The sequence below is a fragment of the Gadus morhua genome, chromosome 20 (assembly GCF_902167405.1).
Source record: "Gadus morhua chromosome 20, gadMor3.0, whole genome shotgun sequence".
Taxonomy (NCBI): Eukaryota; Metazoa; Chordata; class Actinopteri; order Gadiformes; family Gadidae; genus Gadus; species Gadus morhua.
Genome location: NC_044067.1, coordinates 1,975,770 through 1,991,842, shown reverse-complemented (window position 1 = coordinate 1,991,842; position 16,073 = coordinate 1,975,770). Strand labels below are relative to the sequence as shown.

General features: G+C 54.9%; 1 protein-coding gene across 1 annotated transcript in view; it reads right to left on the bottom strand.

The window, feature by feature from the left end:
* Positions 1 to 160: 160 nt before the first annotated feature.
* Positions 161 to 16,073, bottom strand: part of uggt2 (UDP-glucose glycoprotein glucosyltransferase 2) — a 53,102-nt gene continuing 37,189 nt past the window's right edge. Inside the window, exons 30-39 of the mRNA XM_030342655.1 lie at positions 12,738 to 12,822; positions 12,246 to 12,328; positions 7,991 to 8,092; positions 7,494 to 7,578; positions 6,596 to 6,778; positions 5,680 to 5,840; positions 2,923 to 3,037; positions 2,588 to 2,704; positions 1,449 to 1,629; positions 161 to 987 (exon numbers count right to left, since the gene is read on the bottom strand). Coding sequence (XP_030198515.1) covers positions 965 to 987; positions 1,449 to 1,629; positions 2,588 to 2,704; positions 2,923 to 3,037; positions 5,680 to 5,840; positions 6,596 to 6,778; positions 7,494 to 7,578; positions 7,991 to 8,092; positions 12,246 to 12,328; positions 12,738 to 12,822 — 1,135 coding nt within the window. The 3' untranslated portion in view covers positions 161 to 964. The remainder of the gene's footprint in view (positions 988 to 1,448; positions 1,630 to 2,587; positions 2,705 to 2,922; positions 3,038 to 5,679; positions 5,841 to 6,595; positions 6,779 to 7,493; positions 7,579 to 7,990; positions 8,093 to 12,245; positions 12,329 to 12,737; positions 12,823 to 16,073) is intronic.

The following is a 16,073-nucleotide window of genomic DNA, read 5'->3' as shown; positions in this document are numbered from 1 at the left end:
CTAGCTCGTTAGTGGTCAGTCTACTGCAGTGGACTGGAACGCGTTCGACCTTGCACTATGGAATTATGGGTAACCGTCTGAGTTACCTCAATCAATCCCTATTCAATGTGAATTGAGAAGACAGTTTGAGTGCAGAGCTGAATTAACCATCCACACTGGCTTCCTCCATGACGGGTGTTTATTAGAAAGATTGAAATGTAAACAAGTTGTGTGGTCCACTGGGGAGAGCATCTATTCCCACTTTTCGTTTTAAGATTGAGCAGATTGATAAATACTTTATTATTGCATGATTGTTTTTGATTTTTCCTGAGACAATATTTCATGGCATGGAAAGTAGGATTGCTTGCAAATCAATAAGTATTCAAATGTACGATCATTTCAAATCATTTGTAGTGTGATTGAGAATTCTCTGATCAGTGACGAAGCCAAAACTACAGCGAGCAGAAACCAGGTCTTGTGATGTCCGACCACTCATTCTAACTAGTGTTGGCACCAGGCCCAGTATTAATACCGTTGCTACGTCTACCGTGGCAGGCTGCTCCTGGGTAATACACCAGTTCTTCACTTTAATACTTCAACATTAAAGAATATGCCAAGCCAGACAGCTGCATCTACAGCTTTATGTTTGAGCATTTGAAGACGTTTCAGCAGAGATCAAACTGTGTTTTTGTCACGATGCGGGGTGTATATCATATTTTAAACCAGTGTGCCGTAGCAATTACTCCATGCATGCGCTTTCAGTGCAATGTGTGTCAACGCGGTCTGGGGTCGCTCGGTGGAATCGAGACGCCGAGGTGAAACACGGAGGGGCGACGGGGGAAAAAAGAAGTTCAGATGTCCGTGAAAAAATAGTTCTGTTCTTTGTTTGGCTTGGTGATCGCTCGGCGGACGACCTCCGTAGCAGCACGCGTACGTCTCCCGGACGACGGGACGGGGAAGACCCTCCTCTTCCTCCTCAGAGGGCCTACAGCTCGTCCTTCTTGCCTTCTGTGGCACAGAGAGAGACAGACAGACAGACGGTTAGAACAGAGAGACAGGCAGAACAGATAGGCGGACAGAACATACAGACGGAAACGACAGACAGGCAGAACAGACAGACACACAGGCAGGACAGGCAGACGGTTAGAACAGAGAGACAGGCAGAACAGATAGGCGGAACATACAGACAGAGCATACAGACGGAACAGACAGTTCCGTCTGTATGCTCTGTCTGTATGTTCCGCCTAGGCAGGCAGGCAGAACAGACAGACAGACGGTTAGAACAGAGAGACAGGCAGAACAGATAGGCGGACAGAACATGCAGACGGAACAGACACACAGGCAGGAGAGAGACAGAACCGACACAAAGCATCAGCCACCAAACTGTCTCCCAGCCGTTTTCAAGGCGGAGCCACATTATAACATTGGGTGGCTTAGTGTTGGTCTTCCCTCTCGACGGGGGGGCTCACCTGGTTGTGGTTCTGGTTCGGGCGTGGCGGTCGCGGTCGGCGTCGGACCCTCGTCGTCGCCCCCCCGCCCGTCCTGGATGCGTCTGAGGAGGCGTTTGATGTCGTTGTCGTACTCCACCCACTCTGGCACGATCCGTGCCGCCGCGGTCAGCTTGGGCTCCTTGGTCCGGGGGTTGTTACACTGGGGGGGGGGGGGGGGTGGTAAACACATCAGTCACCGAGAGGAACCACCACCCCCCCCTCCACTCTCTGACACAGACATCTGAACCTAATTTCATTTCCTGCACTCCTAGAAGGACATTAGGGCCGCGTCTCAAGTGTCTGAGCGGCTAAGCGGTGAGAGAGAGAGAGAGAGAGAGAGAGAGAGAGAGAGAGAGAGAGAGAGAGAGAGAGAGAGAGAGAGAGAGAGAGAGAGAGAGAGAGAGAGAGAGAGAGAGAGAGAGAGAGAGAGAGAGAGAGAGAGAGAGAGAGAGAGAGAGAGAGAGAGAGAGAGAGAGAGAGAGAGAGAGCGCCCTGAGTCCAGTAAACCCGCCGTCCCCCTCCTCTGGAAGAGGCCTGAGGATGTGTCGGTAGCTTCCCCCCCTCTGGGAGCGGTGGTCGATAGGGAAGTGTCTGCTGGTATGTGAGTGAGTCAGTGCGGGGCCATTAACCTCTCACGGAGCCTAACGGCGTTAACCTCGTGAAGACGTCTGAGGGACCGGGGAATGAAGGATGTCCCCGAGCAGTAAGTGCGGAAAAATGAACTTTGAGAAAACGAGCGCACCCACCAGAGGAGCATTATGGGAAGGGCCATTTAGCTTCACATGCTAATCTCCCCGCTTCATATCCATCCACTCCCTGGTTCCGCGTTAGCGGATTAGCGTTGGTCGCGGCGCTAGCCTAGCCTAGCCTGGGCGGTACGTACCAGCTCCATCCACTCCCTGGTTCTGTGTTAGCGTTGGACGCGGTACTAGCCTAGCCTAGCTTAGCTTGGGTGGTACGTACCTGCTCCATCCCCTCCCTGCTACCTTGTTAGCATCTTAGCGTCGGACGCTGTGCTAGCCTAGCCTGTGCGCTACGTACCAGCTCCAGCCACTCCCTTCTTCCTCGTTAGCGTCTTAGCATTGGACGTGGAGCTAGCCTAGCCTAGCGGTACGTACCAGGTCTATTGTCTTGGCGTTGCCCTTGGAGGCGTCGTCGCACCAGGTCTCGCACCACAGCCACTCCTGGGGGAGGGACTTGATGGCCACCTGATGGATCATGTTGTTGGGGAGATCCTAGAGAGAGGGAGAGAGGGAGGGAGAGATAGGGGGGAGAGAGAGAGAGAGAGAGAGAGAGAGAGAGAGAGAGAGAGAGAGAGAGAGAGAGAGAGAGAGAGAGAGAGAGAGAGAGAGAGAGAGGAAGCCAGTTTAGAAGCCTGTAGTGTTGACCTGGGGGCTTCTTTCATTGGTTGTGACAGCTGCCCATCAGCGGGGGGGGGCGGGGCCTGGCTCACCTGGTCCAGGTTGGACAGGCTGTTGGGGTCCTGGCTCAGGGCCTGGTACTGCCCCCGCAGACGGTCCCCCGCCGCGATCTTACGGAACTTCTTCAGGTCCACCACGTACAGGGCGCTGGGGGGGAGAGAGAGAGAGAGAGGGAGAGAGAGAGAGAGAGAGAGAGAGAGAGAGAGAGAGAGAGGAGAGAGAGAGAGAGAGAGAGAGAGAGAGAGAGAGAGAGAGAGAGAGAGAGAGAGAGAGAGAGAGAGAGAAGGAGAGAGAGAGAGGAGAGAGAGAGAGAGAGAGAGAGAGAGAGAGAGAGAAAATTAGTGAGTAAGTGTTAGTGAGAGCGAGAGGGAGTGAGTGATAGACAGAGAGAGGGGGTGTGAGGTACACACCTCCTAATAAGAGGCTAACCTGTGGGCCTGTTAGATGACTTTATGAAGTGTGTGGTAGAAGCGTACCCAGAGGTGCCCCCCCCCCCCCACTGTCTGGTCACATCACTCTGGTACCGCTCTCACAGCACCACCACCCATCACTAGACCCCTCCTCACCCCACTACCACCCCCACTCCTCCTCCTCATCATTGTCCTCTTCCTCCTTTCTCCTTCTCCTCCACATTTGTTTCCTCTGACTCCTTTCGCTCCTCATTCTCCTCTACCTCCTTCTCCCACTCCTCATTCTCCCTCTCTCACTCCTCCTCCTCCTCCTCCTCCTCCTCCTCCTCTCCTCTGCCAGCTGAAGAAGCTGTTCAGGCCCCATAGGGTGAGTCATCCCCTGGCCCCGATGGCTCCCCCCTCTCTCTCTCTCCCTGTCTCTCTCTCCCTCTCCCTCTCCCTCTCTCTCTCTCTCTCTCTCTCTCTCTCTCTCTCCCCCCCCCTCCCTCCCCCTCTCCCCCCCTCCCCCTCTCCCCCCCCCTCTCTCTCTCTCTCTCTCTCTCTCTCTCTCTCTCTCTCTCTCTCTCTCTCTCTCTCTCTCTCTCTCTCTCTCTCTCTCCCCCCCCTCCCTCCCCCTCTCCCCCCCTCTCCCTCTCTCTCTCTCGTTCTATTTCCTGACATGTCAGCCTGTTTAAACAGCAGGCAGGGTAACCACTAAGGAACGAGGGCAGGATGGAAACACAGGGATCTGCCACGTTGTTGATTCTTATCTTCTAACCTTTCCTCGCCTGGAAGAGGCTTTAAAAAGATGCAGCACACAGGAAATGTCACCGAGTGCGATGAATAATTCCTGGGGAAACATCTCCAGCGCATCCGGAAGCTGGGAGCGAGTGACTTCAAGGCGGGGAGTGAAAGGTCTAGCTTTTATTTGTTTTCGCGACGCCGTCACATAAATGGAGTCGCTGCCGTCGAGCAGCTCCCACCCGGCGCCGTTCCCCGCGTCCTCCACTTCCTGTCTGCTCGTCTTTATTTAGAGTTCCTTGAGATCCTCGCCGGGAAAAAATGCGATAAATAAAAACACAAATAAAAAAGCCTTGCGACGAGAAGAGAGAACAAGGAAGGACCTTTAAAGAAATCTCTGGCTTGTCAGAGGAGGGAGATGTTTGGAGTGGTAATATACGGGGGGGGGAACAACACACAACCTAGATTTATGCTACCTCCACCTTGAGCTGACGGTGATCACCTCGGTATATCTGTCAGGAATAACCACGCCGGGTGCTTAGGGAAACAAGACGTGTTCCTGCTTTAACGTCTACACAAACATCGTAAAGAAATAGATCATCCGACAGCAACTATCGTCAACTCATAGCCCCGCATAGAAAGTATCATCAGCCTGCAAACAGGACAGCTACAAGGACAGCTACCGTGCTACACAAGGAGAGCTACAAGGAGAGCTACAAGGAGAGCTACAAGGAGAGCTACAAGGAGAGCTACAAGGACAGCTACCGTGCTACACAAGGAGAGCTACAAGGAGAGCTACAAGGAGAGCTACAAGGAGAGCTACCGTGCTACAGAAGGAAAGCTACCATGCTACACAAGGAGAGCTACCGTGCTACAGAAGAAAAGCTACCGTGCTACACAAGGAGAGCTACCGTGCTACACAAGGAGAGCCGCCTTGCTACACAAGGAGAGCTACAAGGAGAGCTATCGCGCTAGACAAGAAGAGCTACAAGGAGAGCTATCGTGCTATACAAGAAGAGCTACAACAAGAGCTACAAGGAGAGCTACAAGAAGAGCTACCGTGCTACACAAGGAGAGCTACAAGAAGAGCTACAAGGAGAGCTACCGTGCTACACAAGGAGAGCTACCGTGCTACACAAGGAGAGCTACCGTGCTACACAAGGAGAGCTACCGTGCTAAACAAGAAGGGCTACCGTGCTACACAAGGGGAGCTACCGTGCTACACAAGGGGAGCTACCGTGCTACACAAGGAGAGCTACCGTGCTACACAAGGAGAGCTACCGTGCTACACAAGGGGAGCTACCGTGCTACACAAGGAGAGCTACCGTGCTACACAAGGGGAGCTACCGTGCTACACAAGGGAGCTACCGTGCTACACAAGGGGAGCTACAAGAAGAGCTACAAGGAGAGCTACCGTGCTACACAAGGAGAGCTACCGTGCTACACAAGGAGAGCTACAAGGAGAGCTACCGTGCTACACAAGGGGAGCTACCGTGCTACACAAGGAGAGCTACCGTGCTACACAAGGGGAGCTACCGTGCTACACAAGGGGAGCTACCGTGCTATGTGCTGCCACATGCTAGGTGTCCGCCTTAATGCCAAAGGCAGATTCCCCTTGGGCCAAATTAAGACGTGAGTGTTGAGTAGAGGAGGAAGTACCTGATGTGGTACTTCCTGTGGCCCAGGTGCGAGGCCCAGTAGCCGCTCTTCCAGAAGCGGTAGCCGTCCATCTCGCGGCGGCTCTCGCAGAACGGCGTGTAGCCGTAGGGGGCGCCGTCCAGGGGGAGGTCCCGGAGCTCCTTCAGGTCCGCACGCACAATCTGGGGGAGGGGGGGGGGGTGAGAAGTTAAGGGGGAGGGTGGAGAAGGAGGGGGGGCGGGGGGGAGAGACACGTTCAGAAGGAGGGTGGAGAGAGAGGGGAGGGGGGAGAGAGCGGGGGCGAGAAAGAGAGGGGAGGGGGAGGGGAGGGGGGAGGAGAGACATTCAGGGGGGAGTGTGGGGAGGAGGGGGGAGAGGGGGTGAGGAGATGGAGAGAGAAGAGGGGGGGAGAGCCGTTCAAGTGGAGGGGGGGGGGGGGGGGGGGGGGGGGGGGTGGATAAAGGAGGAGCATTGAGGAGACCCAGGGAGGCCCTCAGCCACAGCCGTCTTAAACGGGCCCCTCCAGGATTGGGGATTAATCATCTCATCTCTGGCCCCCGGCGGGGCTGACGTACCGGGAGAAGGGATTTTAATTTAGCCAGACACACACACACACGCACACGCACACATGCGTGCACATACACGCACGCACACGCACACACAACAACCCACACACATTCCAACACGGCAATCTCTCACTCACACACACACACACACACACACACACACACACACACCACACACACACACACACACACACACACACACACACACACACACACACACACACACACACACAGACACACACACACACACACGCACACACACACACACGTCTTTGATTCACACACACACAGACACAAACACCCCCCCCTCCCCTCCCATGCACCCACTGCCCCCCCCCCCCCCCCCCCCCCCCCCCCCCCCCTCCCTCTACCTGGTCGGCGTCCACGAAGATGATCTTGTCGACGGCGAGCGGGAACAGGACGTCCAGGAACAGGATCTTGTAGCCCCAGATGAGTCGCTGCTTCTCCGTCTGCTGGTGCAGCCAGCGCGGCCACTTGTAGTGAACCAGCTCGTACTGGAACCCGTACTCCTCCGCCAGGTGGGGGATGGACTCCTGCAGAGCCACAAGCCCCGCCCCCTCCGTGAGAAACCCTTCCTTTCCCGCCAAAACATTCCCTCCATGTTTATCCGGCATAACCGAGAACCGTTTGCCGATAGCCGCCGCGAGTTACGGTTATAGAACTAGTATTTAGCTATAACTGTAGCTAGCTAACGCAATAGCTTATAATGTTGTAGCTAGCCTATGACTGTAACTAGCTATAACTCCAGCCGCTGATATAGAATAAAATAGTTTTGGACAGAAATTCCCTGGATGGATTGACTCAGGAATACGAGCGTCTTATATTCTGGAGGAACGTTGTACTTCAGATATGAGGGAGTGAAAAGCTCCTGGGAGCAAAGTTACATATTGCTGCTTTAAGTAACACATTGTACACGTTGTTCTGCCGGGGGGAGCGGGGGAGCGGGGGGGGGGGGGGGGGGATGACGTCTCCATTTCCCTAAAGCCGACTTTGAAGGATACTGCAATAAAACCAACAGCGTTTATCCGTCGGTGTCATCAGAAAAGCAGAACAACAGAGGACAGCGCCCCCTAGAGCCTCCTAGCTCTATTTATGACCCACAGCAGCAAAGCTATATGGAGGAGAGCTGCTATAGGCAGACCAGCCACCCACAGATACCTCCCTGGCCCAGGGGGTCCCTCCCCTGGGGGGGGAGGAGGGGGGAGAGAGAGGCGGTTTGCATAGTCAAGTGTTCTTCGAGAGCCCTACCTTGAAGGAGGGGGAGAGGAAGTTCTTGAGGAACCAGAACTTGACGGGTGTTTTGGTGTGGCGAAGGACCGAGAGCATCATTATTCTGGAGAGGGGAGGAGAAGAGGGAGAAAGGGAGAGAGAGGGAGAGGGAGAGGGGGAGAGGGAGCACATGGGGTTAGATCTCTAAAATCCGTCGACGAAAACAGACAGAGGTGTGAGTCTAGTGTGTGTGTGTGTGCGTGCGTGCGTGCGTGCGTGCGTGCGTGCGTGCGTGTGTTTGAATGTATGACAAGTGCATGTGTGAGCTGTGTGTGTTAGATGATTGTGTATTGTGTGGGCGTACGTGTGCGTCGGGTGTGTGTTTGTATTTGTGTGTGTGTTCGCATGCGTGTCAGGTGTGTGTCTGTGTGTTGTGTGTGTGTCTGTGCGTGTTTGTGTTTGTTCATGCGTGTCAGGTGTGGTGTGTTTGTGTTTGTGCGTCTGTGCATGTGTGCGTGTGTGTGCACCTCACCCACCTGAGAAAGCGCTCGTACAAATGGCCCGAGGCCACCGAGAAGATATTGAGCACGTCCTCCTTCTTCTCCGCGTCGCTCGGCCGGGAGGAGCCGCCGGTGATGCTAAACAGGACACGGTGCAGACGCGTTACACAAGACCGCCGTCTGACTGACACCTCACTTCCTGTCAGTCGCCGGCAGGGCCGTGTGAAGCCGGGAGCGAACACACAACGCACAACCAGCTGTCACACAAAGCGTCCGCTGGATCCGGCGACGACAAACAACACACACCATGCGCTTATGTGCCGGTTAAGGCGAAGCGACAACGGGAGGCTCTTCAGACAGACAGCGTTACAGACAACATGGCCGAGGTGGTCCCCTTGTTAAGGCAGAGGAACATCTACAGCAGCTGGTACCCCTCTCAACCCTAGGCCCCCGTGCAGAGCCTGAACTAGGAGCAGGCTGGGGGCCCCTCTCATCCCTGGGCCCCTGTGGAGCCCGGAGTTAGCCCGGCTATTGGCAGACCGAGCCCAATCGTAGATCGCACGTTGGTCTAGGGAAGCTGCTGTCATCTTCGTCAGCACAAGAGGCGTGATCGACGGGCGTAGTTCAAACGACTCTGCACGCATTTGGCTGCTTGCCGTCGCTTCCCTGTCGTCGCTGTGTTAAACCAGCCAATAGCGCGCCAGGGGGAAAAGCCAGCTTGGTGATCGCTCTCCAGACCCTGCAGCAGGGCGAATTCAGACCGCCGGCCCCACGGGCTATGGGTACCCCGTCCAGCCCAGAGTAGGAGCAGCAGTCGGACTGGGCCGTGAGGCGTCGGATCGCCCTGCCTCCCGGGTCTACGTCCCGCCGTGGGCGAGGCCGTGGTGCGTCTTATGTTGCGGAAAATCGTTTTTTCTTTAAGCACAACAGTACGATTAAAGGCCATCGATTTATGTATTTATATATCGTGAATGCTGACCGTAGCACTTAAACATCACTAATCTGATGACAGCTTGTTTTTTTTACCGAAAGACCAAAAATGTCCTTACTCTTTTTAAAGACCCTGACGCACACACACAAACCCCCCCCCCCCCCCCCCCCCCCCCACACACAGAAAACCCCCCGCACACACCCCCCCCCCCCACAGGTTGTGGTACTGCCGCGGGCCGGTAGTGTGGGCCGTGGGACGGCTGGCTGGGGGACATGCTTGTTCTGCAGTCGGACCGGCTGTCCTTGCCGCTAACAGACTGCTGATGAGGAGGGAAAAAGTGTCTTTCGTCTCTCGCACACTCAATCAGGCAGCACCGCCCCGAGCCAGGAGACTCTGGGAAAGCACTTCAGAGAGAGAGAGAGAGAGAGAGAGAGAACAGAGAGAGAGAGAGAGAACAGAGAGAGAGAGAGAGAGAGAGAGAGGGAACAGAGCGAGAGAGAGAGAACACAGAGAGAGAGAGAGAGAGAGAGAGAGAGAGAGAGAGAGAGAGAGAGAGAGAGAGAGAGGGGAGAGAGAGAGAGAGAGAGAGAGAGAGAGAGAGAGAGAGAGAGAGAGAGAGAGAACAGAGAGAGAGAGAACAGAGAGAGAGAGAGAGAGAGAGAGAGAGAGAGAGAGAGAGAGAGAGAGAGAACAGAGAGAGAGAGAGAGAGAGAGAGAGAGAGAGAGAGAGAGAGAGAGAGAGAGAGAGAGAACAGACAGAGAGAGAGCGAGGGAGAGCGAGAACAGAGAGAGAAAGAGAGTAAAAAGAGGGAGAGAGAAGAGAAGAAAGGCGAGAGAAAGAAAGATGGAGGCACACACACACAACCTTGTCCGCTAGTCAATCTTCCAGGCCAGTGATGCATGGATTCGATGCGTCCGTCTAACTTCTTGCAATCATTACGTTTCCTCATTTTTCCATCCTCCCTGATTCTACCCCAACATGGCACAACACACGAGATCAAACCGGCCCCTTCCAGCCCCCGTACCGGGGAGCGCGCCGCAGCCCTAAGAGGCCTGATACGGCTAAGCCCGCCATTATGAAGCACATCCGTTATGAGGCAGATAATGTGATCTGCAGCACAACAGAGGACCTCCACCAACACCCTCGGCCTCACTGCTGGATAAGCAGCTTTAGTGAGTCAGGTGAGGACAGCTCGGCTGATAATCTAGAGCCCAGGACCACAACGCCACACACACCACCACCACCACCAACACCTCCACCATCAAAAACACCTCCACCCCCACAACGACCACAGTCACAAACACCTCCACCACCACAACGACCACAGTCACAAACACCTCCACCACCACAACGACCACAGTCACAAACACCTCCACCACCACAACGACAACAGTCACAAACACCTCCACCACCACAACGACCACAGTCACAAACACCTCCACCACCACAACGACCAGTCACAAACACCTCCACCACCACAACGACCACAGTCACAAACACCTCCACCACCACAACGACCACAGTCACAAACACCTCCACCACCACAACGACCACAGTCACAAACACCTCCACCACCACAACGACCAGTCACAAACACCTCCACCACCACAACGACCACAGTCACAAACACCTCCACCACCACAACGACCACAGTCACAAACACCTCCACCACCACAACGACCACAGTCACAAACACCTCCACCACCACAACGACCAGTCACAAACACCTCCACCACCACAACGACCACAGTCACAAACACCTCCACCACCACAACGACCACAGTCACAAACACCTCCACCACCACAACGACCACAGTCACAAACACCTCCACCACCACAACGACCACAGTCACAAACACCTCCACCACCACAACGACCACAGTCACAAACACCTCCACCACCACAACGACCAGTCACAAACACCTCCACCACCACAACGACCACAGTCACAAACACCTCCACCACCACAACGACCACAGTCACAAACACCTCCACCACCACAACGACCACAGTCACAAACACCTCCACCACCACAACGACCACAGTCACAAACACCTCCACCACCACAACGACCACAGTCACAAACACCTCCACCACCACAACGACCACAGTCACAAACACCTCCACCACCACAACGACCACAGTCACAAACACCTCCACCACCACAACGACCACAGTCACAAACACCTCCACCACCACAACGACCAGTCACAAACACCTCCACCACCACAACGACCACAGTCACAAACACCTCCACCACCCCCAACGTCACAAACACCGCCACAAACACCGTCACAAACACCTCCACCACCACAGTCACAAACACCTCCACCACCACCAAGAACAACACCACCACCAACATCACCATCACAAACACCTCCATCACCACCACCACCCCCAGCAAAATGTTTCACAACACACACGTCACAGGAATTAGACGATATGTTAATTGATGCATGTCAATACAACGACGAGACACAAGACGAGCCAAACAGCGACACAACGACATCAAGGCAGCCGCCGAAGCAGCAGCAAATCCACGCTGCATGCTAACCAATACGATGACCGCGTTAGAGAGGTCTCAGCAGCACCGCCTACCTAAACGCCGTTAGCATGCTAACCAATACGATGACCGCGTTAGAGAGGTCTCAGCAGCACCGCCTACCTAAACGCCGTTAGCATGCTAACCAATACGATGACCGCGTTAGAGAGGTCTCAGCAGCACCGCCTACCTAAACGCCGTTAGCATGCTAACCAATACGATGACCGCGTTAGAGAGGTCTCAGCAGCACCGCCTACCTAAACGCCGTTAGCATGCTAACCAATACGATGACCGCGTTAGAGAGGTCTCAGCAGCACCGCCTACCTAAATGCCGTTAGCATGCTAACCAATACGATGACCGCGTTAGAGAGGTCTCAGCAGCACCGCCTACCTAAACGCCGTTAGCATGCTAACCAATACGATGGCCGTGTTAAGGAGGTCTCAAACGCACTGCCTACCTTTCCTCAAAAGTGCTCCAAACACTTCACACCGCAAGCAGTAAGTGAGGTCAGATCACACCGTTAGACGGAGAGAGGACACAAACACGCACACACGCAAACACACACACATACAAAAAGCACCTGCACATACACACATACCTACAGAAGCACATATTTTTTGCGAGACCAGCTCTTACAGCGTAATACTGCAGTCTGGATCCCGGAGAAGACTGAGGCCTCCTGAAACGTGGAATCAACACATGGGTGGCGGGCAGTGGGTCCCAGCGGGATCAATACACCGGGCCACTGGTTACTGGCCAGTGGTGACTGGTCATGGACTAAACCCAACCCTTCGCCCACGACGACCGCACACACACCTGGCGATGGAGTCCCACAGACCTCGGCTCTCCACAGATTCACTCAGAAGATCCTCGTTCATTTTGTCCGCTTTCTTCTGCACCTGTATGGAGAAGAAGGGAGATCACCGGTCGGTGGCGTTATTAGATGTTTGACCAGGACAGGAAGACACGTTACTGAACGATCGCAAGCCAGGCGATGAATTCTTAAGGGCTGATGATGGTTCCACGTTCACGCAACACAATGACCACGCAGACACTCCGACAGTCCTGAACCTTTAAGGTTCTGCGTCGGCTTTTAGTAAGCGGACCAATCACAGCCCTTGCTGCTGCGTCGCCTCGACGGAAGGTTACAATGGTTGGGAGGCGCACGTCCGGCCCTTGCGGTGGACGCAAGGAGGGTCCGCAAGGACGTAAGGGGTCCGTAACCCCCTTTGCGTTGCGTGAACGTGGAACCACGATCAGTCCTTAACGCTGTGTTCTGTGGCGTCGGACACGCGGAGCCGGACGTACCCGGACTTTGATGATCTTGCTCTGGAAGCTGTTGAGCGTGACGACCACGTCGCCGGCGTCGTCGGGGGAGTCCGTCCCGTCGTGCCTGGAAGAGAACGTCATCGGTTTATTAGTCATCGTCCTCGAGACTCCTCACCATCGTCATCATCATCATCATCGATGACAACACCGTTTTTCAGTTAATGTTAAACACAACGATGTCTGCGTGTAATCTTAGAACACATCAGATACGGTACCAGACGGCTCTGAGCTGACAGATGACCTCATGGTCTTAACCTTAAGGCAGCAGGCTGGAGCCCGCATTACCCTTATCAAGTCGTTGTATAACTCAATGCTGAGTCCCAGCAGTAAGGCACTTAAAGGTAAAATGACATTCAAAGGCTAATATTCAAACTTTAAAAATAACACACGTCAAACGGCCACAGACATAGATCTCGTTTCCATGGTTACCGTTTGCCCCTCCCCCCCCCGCGTAGTCTGCGGCATTTGCATCAAACCGCATCCCATAACTCAGACAACAAGCGAATTAAATTAACATTTCCAGCCATGGTGTCTCAGGGTTTTAGACTGAGCCTCGGCTGAGAGAGAATTAAAAGTAAAAAACGTAAAAAAAAAAAAAATGAATCGTCCGAAGGAGGACAGGAAACGGGCGCGGCCCCGACCGGGGAAACCGAGCGCCGGCAAAGTAGGCAGTGGGCCCGCTGCCAGGGTCACACTCTAATCTACTTTATTATCCTCCTCCATCATCGCCTCTCCACTATCGCCACCATCCAGCCCCGCTCCCAGACTTGCCGGGGAGCGGGGGGGCGAGTCACGGGCCCCGGCACGGAGCCCCTCCCGCGGTAATGGTCTGAGGGCGGATCAGCCCGGCGGAGGAGGGGTGGGGGGGGGGGGGGGGGGGGGGGGGGGGAGGATGAGCGATACGCTGTCATAGGCAGCCGGCGATCATGGCCGCCGTGCTTACTTAGGGCGGGGAATTAACCTCATCACAGAGACAAATGTCCCGATCATTGGAGAAAAGGGGACTTTCCTTTTTCTCCCTGCCTCTCCCCTCAGCAGCTCTCAGAGATTATACTGGATATATATATATATATATATATATATATATATATATATATATATACTGGGTTATACTGTAGCGGAGACCTGCAGGGCTGGGGTTATACTGTAGCACAGAGCACATAGTAACTCTGCTCTGAAGAGAGGGTGATAAGAGAGGAGAGGAGGAAGGGGCGAGGAGGACAGAGGCAAGGCGAGGACTGGAGAGGCAGAGAGGAAGAGGAGAGAGGAAGAGGAGAGAGGAAGAGGAGAGAGGAAGAGGAGAGAGGAAGAGGAGAGGCAGAGCTAGGGCTGAAAGGGGTTAAAGAGCAGAGAGCAGAAAAGGGGAGGAAAGGATGGAGAGAGGAACAGACGACAGCAGAGGAGATGAGAGGCGAGGAGAGGGAGAGGAGGGAGAGGAGAGGTGAGGAGGAGAGGTGGGGAGGAGAGATTAGGAGGGGAGAGGAGAGGAGGGGAGAGGAGAGGGAGGGGAGGGAGAGGAGAGGAGGAGAGGAGAGGAGGGAGAGGAGAGGTGAGGAGGAGAGGTGGGGAGGAGAGGTGAGGAGGGGAGAGGAGAGGGAGGGGAGGAGAGGAGAGGAGAGGAGAGGAGAGGAGAGGGAGGGGAGGAGAGGAGAGGAGGAGAGGAGAGGAGAGGTGAGGAGGAGAGGTGGGGAGGAGAGGTTAGGAGGAGAGGTTAGGAGGAGAGGTGGGGAGGAGAGGTGGGGAGGAGAGGTTAGGAGGGGCGGAGAGAGGAGGGAGAGGAGAATTTAGGAGAGGAAAGGTTAAAAGGTTAGGGGGGGAGGAGAGAGAGTAGGGGAGAGGGAAGGCAAGGCGAGGGGAGAAGAGGCGGTGGACAGGGAGGTGGACAGAGAGGGGGGGGGGCGAGGCCTTGAACACAGCAGACAGAGTGCAGAGGTCCGGGAGAGAAGGGGGAGGGAGGGGGGAGAGAGGGGGCCCCTCCCAGCGCGGCCGGCGATCGGACACCTAACCAGAGCGCCGCTAACCGCAAGAATGATGACACTGCCAAGGTGAGGAATGACATCACCTTTTAGCTCCACCTGGAGGATTGGGGCATAAATCCTGCCTGTCGCGTGTGATTGGGAGGGAACCCAGGGCTGCGTGTGTCCTCCGTTTTATGTGTCGATGGCCAGTGATGGGTGAGACATCAATCTTGTCCCACCCGCAGCCGTCCGGACAGGGTCTCCCAAACAGGTGTGGGACCAGCAGGGTTCTCTTCGCATTAGGGCTGGGTTCTACATTTCAACCCGCGAGGTTCTGCACGCAGAGACGTACGCGCTGCAGTCCGACGTTTGTGTGAGCGTGTCGATCGTGACGACTCCGGCGACTGATCGCTCGTTAATAAGTCATTCTTCCGACCGTTCCGAGTTCATTGAAAACGCACACGAACCAAATCAAATGTTGATGTTCTATCAGCGCCTAACAAGCAGTAAATCACCACCGCTCACCGCGCACACACGCTCAACGGCATGCACCCCACGCGTGTTGCTGCACACTAAAACAGAGCGGCACTGCGGAGCGAGCCCTGCACGGGACGGGGGCGACCAGATCAATCATCCCCGCACTGTGTTGTTTACTGTGATGTCTCCCCCCCTCTCGCTCTGCTAGTCTCTCTCTCTCTCTCTCTCTCTCTCTCTCGCTCTCTCTCTCTCTCTCCCACCCTCTGCTAGTGTCTCTCTCTCTCTCTCTCTCTCACCCTCTGCTAGTGTCTCTCTCTCTCTCTCTCTCCCCCTCTCTCTCTCTCTCTCTCTCTCCCCTCCCACCCTCTGCTAGTCTCTCTCTCTCTCTCTCTCTCTCTCTCTCTCTCTCTCTCTCTCTCTCTCTCTCTCTCTCTCTCTCTCTCTCTCTCTCTCTCTCTCTCTCTCTCTCTCTCTCTCTCTCTCTCTCTCTCTCTCTCTCTCTCTCTCTCTCTCCCTCCCTCTCCCTCTCTCTCATATCCAAACCTTGAGCTACTCCAACGGTGTCAGCAGCTGGCCGCGTTACCATAGCGACGGGCGTCCTACCTGCAGCGGCGGCGGCGGCGGCGGGCGGGAGGAAGAAGCGGGAGCACAGATGGAGCCTCCTAATTAGCATCGTTAGCTCACCTCGTTCCCCCGTTTCATCTCCGATTGAGTCGTGTCATGTCGAGACGGTGACTGATCGCAAATGTGATGTGACTCAAGGACACAGCGACGCACAAGGGACTACAAATCACAACACAAACAAGAGGGGTGGAACGATACGCGTACCGACATTTTCCGGTACGGGTCTAGCGGTTAAATTTCGGTCCTCAATTGTATT